This window comes from Alligator sinensis, unplaced genomic scaffold (assembly GCF_000455745.1).
Source record: "Alligator sinensis unplaced genomic scaffold, ASM45574v1 scaffold170_1, whole genome shotgun sequence".
In the NCBI taxonomy this organism is placed as follows: Eukaryota; Metazoa; Chordata; order Crocodylia; family Alligatoridae; genus Alligator; species Alligator sinensis.
In genome coordinates, this window is record NW_005841863.1 from 4,345,943 (window position 1) to 4,353,067 (window position 7,125).

Consider the following 7,125-nt stretch of genomic DNA (forward strand, 5'->3'; position numbering starts at 1 on the left):
TCTCCATCATTTGGGTAAGTTTGCTTCTGTTGTGAAGCAAAGCAAAGCAAATCCATGTGTGGAAAGCTTCTGTTTAAGGAGTCCTAAAATATGGATTATTGTGTTTAACTCACTATGGAGAAGACTTCAGAAAACATGCTTTTAAAATGACAGTGAAATTTGGAGGACTGCAATGCTTGAGGCATCGGTATGTACTGCCACAGATGTATATATAGTACTTATATGTAGGAAATTTAAACTGCACACAGAGCAAGGGATTCTGGAATCACTTTCTAGCTGTTTTTACTAAAGCTAGGAATAAAATGCAGCAGAATCTATTTATCTATCTGGTAGTAAAGGCCAGCTGATCTAATGTCTGAAGTTCTTGAGGGAACTGCAGCTAGCTACAAATCTTAATCTCCTGCAGCATTTTAAATAAAGTATCATCATATTTTACTTACTAGATTTTTTCTGAAAGCTAAACTTAATTCATTTCTGTCACTTGGATTATTTGGGGTTTAGATGCAATAGATGTAGAAATTATCTTTTCTGGACAAAATATAGTGAGTGTAATAGACTTGCAGACTTGTTAAGATGCCTTCTACATGATTTAAATAATATCTGGGCCCTTGGGCCCTCCTTTAACGAATGCTGTGCACATCTGTGGTTGTAACTGTTTATAAAACTGATGAATGCCATTATCCAGTTTCTGCAATTAAATGATGAAGATGTAACGTCGGTACCTTAGAGCTTAAATTACAACTTGTGTTTCTTTGTTACTGTTTACATGCATCGATTTGGTGGTGATTTGGACTTACAAGTTTAATTCCAAGTAGTTATTTTTTACTTGTATGGTGGTTTGCATTGTCTGCAGCAAAGTAAAATCAGCTCTACATTTTGACATTTTATGGCACTGAAGGTGGTTTACCAGAGAAGGGAGAAGACAGAGCACCATTTCTGTTGTATGTTTTTGGATGTATTTGCTGCAAAAAATAATCTTCTAAATGTTAGAAATTTGTTAAACTAGTATTCAAAATCTTGGCACATGCCTATGAGGTTGACATATGACGAAATGGAACGCAGTCTCCTTTGGGCTTGCACTGACAGAGAAGACATGCTTTCCAAAATGTAAAAATTCAAATATTTTTTAATACTGTAATAGAAATGCTAGGTTTGACAGACCATTTAAATGAGTAAAGTGGAACACAGGCACTTGAATTCTATGCAAGTACAAGGCTGGGATGCAAACCCCTCCTGTTCAGCTGTTATCTAGCATGACTGGCACCTAAAATTTATAGGTTTCAAAAACCTTCCTTTTCTACTTTAACAGCCCACAGAAGCTTAGATTTGCACCTCTGCACATGTCCAGAATTGCCCCTTGCTCATGTCTAAACCTAACAGGGCTCCAGAAACTAAGCATTCCTATCCTGAAGGTTTTGACTCAGTAGGTATTGTCAGAGCATGCCTAATGCACATGGAGAGGAGTCAGCTCCCTACATAATGAGACATCACTTGCTTTTAAAACATGGCCAAAACAGGAGAAGGAGGAGGAAGAGGTTAGGGCACTTGTCCAGGGAGTGGGAGACAATGTCCAGAGAGTGGGTTCAATCCTCTCCTCTGCATTTCCCATCTTCCAGGAACCATGAAGCTACAATCAATTTTGTGGTGGCTGAGGAGAAGCCACCCCACTCCTCCTGCAGAAGCTGTGATGTTCTACACAGGAAGAATTCAAGATTTGTTATCTCTTTTATTCACTGATCCTAGAAGCCTTCTTGAGTGCTCTTTGGGGTGGAGTATGCACAGGGAGAGAAAAGAAGGGGACGAGTCATGCAGGGGCTTGGCACACTAAAATCCCCATATCCCCTTCTGGCAAATATTATGCCAGGAATCCATGGAAAAGCAGAAGGCATAAGGCTTCCTTGTGCTGTGGAAACTACTATAACTGTGACTAAAACCACTAGCTACTAGATTCATGTGACTGCTAGCAGTTGTTCATTACTGGCTTAAAAAGCATTACGGCCCCAACCCCTCTTAACATCTGTGAAGGACATCCACACAAGGGGATTGTGCTGGTACCAATTAGAGAGATGCAGTCACCACAGAATAAGTTTTTTGCAGACAGGTTCATACTCCCCTGAGTGCTTTTTCTGTCATTGAACAATTACCTCCATTTTATTGCTATCAATTATAACAATTAGCATCTCAACTTATTTGAACCTTATTTGGTTCAACCACCAGCCCATGGGCCAGTTCTGACCTTCAAGGTCATGTCATCTGGCCCATGGACCTCCCCTCAGGTCTGGAAATTTGGTGGTGGGAGAGCAGTAGTAGCATGAATTGCTGCTCCCCTTCTGAAAACTTTTTGGACCCTTTGGATAGGGATAGAAGTTGCACATAAACTAGTTAAAGTGATCAGAAACTGGTTTAAATGTGTAACAGACCAGAAGTTCAGTGCATATAAAATAGTTTCAAAATGGCTGAAAATGGTTTAAGATAAATCTGGCTGAATGTAATATTAGACTTGAGTCAAACTGGTTTATGAAACTTCTTTCCCAGACCCCTTCCTGGTTCAAGTTAAAGCAGAGTCCCCCAGCATCCCAGATGCTTTGCAGCCCTGGGCTGAGCTGTGCTGTTTGCTCCAGCAGAGAAAGGTTGGGGTGAGTCCCTGCCTCCCAGGCAAACCCCAGGTGGGGTCTTAGGCCAGGGAGGGAGGTTAAACTTTCCTTCCCCCAGAACAGAGCTGCCCTGCCCTGCTAAAAACTTACTGCTGGATGCAACTGTGGACTACAAATCCCAGAGGCACCTGGGAGCAGGAAGAGGAAGTGATGAGCAACCCTGCAGAGGCCTGCTGTTACGATTTTAGACTGCAAACCTCAGAGACCTCGGGGGGCAGCAGGAAGAGGAAACGAACACACAGCCCATGCTGCTACATGCCAGAGAGCCATGCTCTAGGGCCCCCCAGATTCTGGACTGACCCACTGCAGGTATGTGGGTGCATTTCCTGAATTAAAAATGAATGTCTGTCTAGTTGTTTCTCAGTCTAAGCTGCAGAGATTAAACTAACTTGCAGAGACTGAATTGATTCAGCCTCACGGTTTTTAATTGTCTGTTCTTAGCTTTGGGGAGCTCTGGAGGCCAGATGATGTTGCCCTGAGTACTAGATTGCATTGATGCCCAGGGTCACTCCACAGCTGGAACTGGTGTGCTGGGTCAGGTGGGTGCACTGACCCCATGCTGGATCCAGTGCATGGACTAAGCCTGTGCTACTCATCCAGACCATGGGGCCAGAAGGTTAAGTGACACTGATTTAAATAACTGTCTGGAAGATGACAACAGCAGAACTTGCAGGAGCTCTGTGGCCCATGTGGGTTGTACATCAACTGTGAATACTTTGCAACTTGCTGGGAACCTTCTTTGCTTTTTGAGAGCTGTTTCCATTGTGACTAAACCCAAATGCCAACTGGGACCTTGTTGATGAGGTCAGGGAAAACATTAAGCATGCACAGTGCCTTCATGATTTTCTAGTATGGTACAGATTCCTCCCCTGCTGAGGGTGAAGCTGAGACAGCATGACACAAGGAACCCAGTAGGTTCAGGGTGCCCACATGGCAATTTGTGGGAAGGCATGAGGAGGAGATAGTCCATTAACCAAGTCACCCAGTCTAGTGTTGCTAACTCTTGCAGTGTTGTTGAGTCTCGGGAGATGTGATAGCTGGGGTTTTTAGGAAACTACCAGATTTGTGTGATTATTTGAAAGGCTGAGATTTCATTTTAAGAAGTAAGTTCCTAGCCCTTATAGTTGCAAAGAAAATGTGAAAACATAATCCAAGGGAACTCTAAAGACTCCAAAATCAAAAAGTCAATGAAATATCCCCATCATTATGTTATTTGTGGAAAATAACTCATAAATTCCAAGTCCATCTCAACATGACTTTCTCTTGATGTCTGAACAGCTGTATTTGGCAATAAGGGAATTTGTATGATGAAAAGTGAGACATGGTTTTATTACTTCGTCTCTGTCCTCGCTGCTGTATTTGCTTCAGCCCTAAAAGTAGCTGTTATCAATAACTCAGTAGTAGGGTGGTGATGCTTATATGTGGTTTCTGTCCCTAAGCACCTCTAAAGCTCAACCCTGGGCCTGGTTTATCTTTCTCTCCCACTTACACACCAGGCCATCATCTCCCAGGACAGAGCTCAGGACAGATCCCAAGGAACTTTATCAAGGTTCCGAGTGATGTATACACTATAGCCTTATGGTCTGTTTCGCAGCGTGTTTTGCTGTTAGTAATACAGCTGCTGTAACCCTTCCAGGAGCAGAATAATGGGACATAACTCAGTCACAATTACCCCCACCACCTCCCTTGCTCTGGAAGAGAGGCAGGCATGTGTGGATACACCTGCATAGCTATTCCACTTCGACTTTTTAGAGAATGTGGGGAAGGGGAGAAACCAGTTTCTCCATTATCTATTTGCTCACAGCAGAAAATATGAGACACTGCTCCACACACACACACTTTGATGTGGCTAGGTCAAAATCTGAGCTAGATATAAAGGGTAAGCATTAACTTTTACTTCTTTGTGTAGGTGACTGATGGGTCTAACTACCTACTCCAAGAGTGCTTGGCCCCTGGTGCTATCATCCGGCCTGCGGGGCTCCTCATGAGTATATACGGAGCTCTACAGGCTGTTGCCCTGCATGCTAGAACAGGCATGTGTGGCAGCATGGGCTCCAATCCTGGCAGACTGGGCTAAGTGGAGGCAGCATGGGGTCCTGGAGCCTCAGTCCTGGCACTAGGACAAAGCAGAGGTGATGTGGGGCCCCAATCTGGGTATATGGGGCTGGGCAGAGGAGAGCCCTGATCCTGGTATGTGGGGGTGGTACAGGGCCCTGTAGCCCTGATCACAGCACATGTGGCTAGACCAGAGTGGTACAGGGCCTTTATCCTGATGCATGGGGCTAAGTGAGGGCAGTGCAGGGTCCTGGGGCCCAGTCCAGATGCAAGGGTGGTGCAGGACCCAGTCCCAGTGCACAGCGTCCACTCCAACCTGCAGACCAGCCCTGTACCATTCTTCTGGCCCGCAGGGCCAAAATGTTGAGAACTACTGATCTAGTCCAACAGAAGAAGTTTAATAAGGTCTACAGCAGTCACTTCACTACCACTAAAATGCAACCGATTGTGAGGCAGACACAGAAGCAGTCGAACAGAACATAGCAACACTACACAAGAGTTGAGAGCAGGACATGAATAAGAACAGTATCAGGAGTTTAAGTAAAATAGAATTACTCGGGCTGGAGCCTGGCCAGGGTACAAGTCGGATGGCCTAGCTCTTGCACAAATAATGTTAATGCTTTTTAATGCCACTGGGCCCTTAATAATTACAGGTGGTAAGGACCCAACTTTTACATCTTGCCCAAAAGAGAGATAAGTTGCAAATTTATTTTAATTTGGCCTTCGTACTAGAGGCTTCATCCAAACATACTTTTCAAGTGAATTAAGAATTTGAGGTATTTTGAAATCCATAATAAAAATAGGTAGTGAATCAAGCCATTAAATTAAATTACCCCAGAATGAAGATGATTAAATGAGACCCTGCACAGATTCTGTTTAAAAAGACCAGTCCTGAAGACCTATCATGAACAGTCTCTTTAATTTATGTGACTAAAGCTTGCAGGATTCGTGCTAAGGATACTGTAGGATTCTGTACTGATATAAGCGTGTAAATCTCATTAGTATCTATTTGGATTACATATGCTTATCGAAGGAAACAAATGACTGCCTATCATGTAGGTGCTTTAATATTCAATACACACCACTCAAGTTGCTAAAATGAGTTGAGATAAATGAATCGAAAATTCATATAACAATAATCGACTACTGGAAAAATAGTAAAGATATTTTTACACTTTAGCACTACAACATGACTTGTGTGCAGCACACTGACGGGTCAAAGAAAATGCTGCAAGTCGCTGAGGTTCAGACTGGCTTGATTTCAACGATAGTTCATAATTCACCAGGAGTTGTTAACCCAATACTAATTTAACTTTTAGCTGTGGTGTTAATAATTTTGTAAAATGTGTGTGGCGGGGGGAATCCTGGTAAAGTGAATGATTTCCTTTCAAGCCTAGCAGCATTATGCATAAAAAAGGGTGGAAAGGACTGTGGACTTTTGGCTTATGGAGCAGGCTCACTTTCTAAATCTGTGAGGCATGCTGTTTCCTCTCCTAACTGCAATGGTAAGATGCAAAACTCTGGAAACAGGTATGAGCTAGCCCGCATGGAGAGAAATAATCTCCACCACAAAACAGAATGGGGTTTCAATGCAGCCAGGATATCAGGACTGAAAACATTCAAGTTGCTCTGCTGGGTTCATACAGCACTGTCTCAGGAGGTGGAAGACATCTCTACCACACTAGGGTCATGTGCTGAGCTTCACCGCAGCTAACTCTGAGAGCATTGCACTTCCAAACCTGGACTGTCAGGGAGCGATGACTTGGAAAGTCAGGCTTGATACCAAAAGGTGCTCCTGAAGTCGTGTGGCTGACAAGGCTGGACGTCCCGGCTTGCCACTTTGGGTCTTTACTAGCATTGCAACCTTTCTTTATGGAGCGGAGCAGGCTCGGGCTCCCCGCCAGCTCGCCCGCTGATCCGCGCCGCCCTCGGGACACGTCGCGTACCCCGATGTCGGGACTCAGGGGCACGACGAGTCCAGGGAATCTCAACCGGGGCCTGCGGCCATCGTAGAGGGCAGCGCGGCTGTCCTCTATTAGTACGAAACCAGAAAAAAATGTTCTTGAGAAAAGCAGGGGCCATAAAGGCATTGGCTCTCCTATCGAGAGTGGCCAGAGGAGCAGAAAACCGGACTGTCCTCTATGATGAGCATCCTTAGGGCCACGCGTGGCGGGTGGAGCGGGACGTGGAGCTGCACCTGTACACGGGCCCGGCTCGCCCTGCCCTGCCCTGCCCTGCCCTGCCCGCTCTTGGTCCTACCTATGATGATGGCACAGGCGCTGACCAGCCCGATCTCCTTCTTCAGCGCGACCCGGTCCGCGCCGGCATCCGCCTGGCCCGGCGGCGGCGTGGGGGCGGCGATGCCCTTGCCGAGGGGCTGGGGCTGCGGCTGCGGCTGGTCCTCCCCCGCCATCTC

General features: G+C 45.3%; 1 protein-coding gene across 1 annotated transcript in view; it reads right to left on the bottom strand.

The window, feature by feature from the left end:
- SLC7A10 (solute carrier family 7 member 10) overlaps positions 1-7,122 on the bottom strand; it is an 82,988-nt gene extending 75,866 nt beyond the window's left edge. The window contains exon 1 of the mRNA XM_025216831.1: positions 6,969-7,122. Coding sequence (XP_025072616.1) covers positions 6,969-7,122 — 154 coding nt within the window. The remainder of the gene's footprint in view (positions 1-6,968) is intronic.
- Between the last annotated feature and the right edge of the window lie 3 nt (positions 7,123-7,125).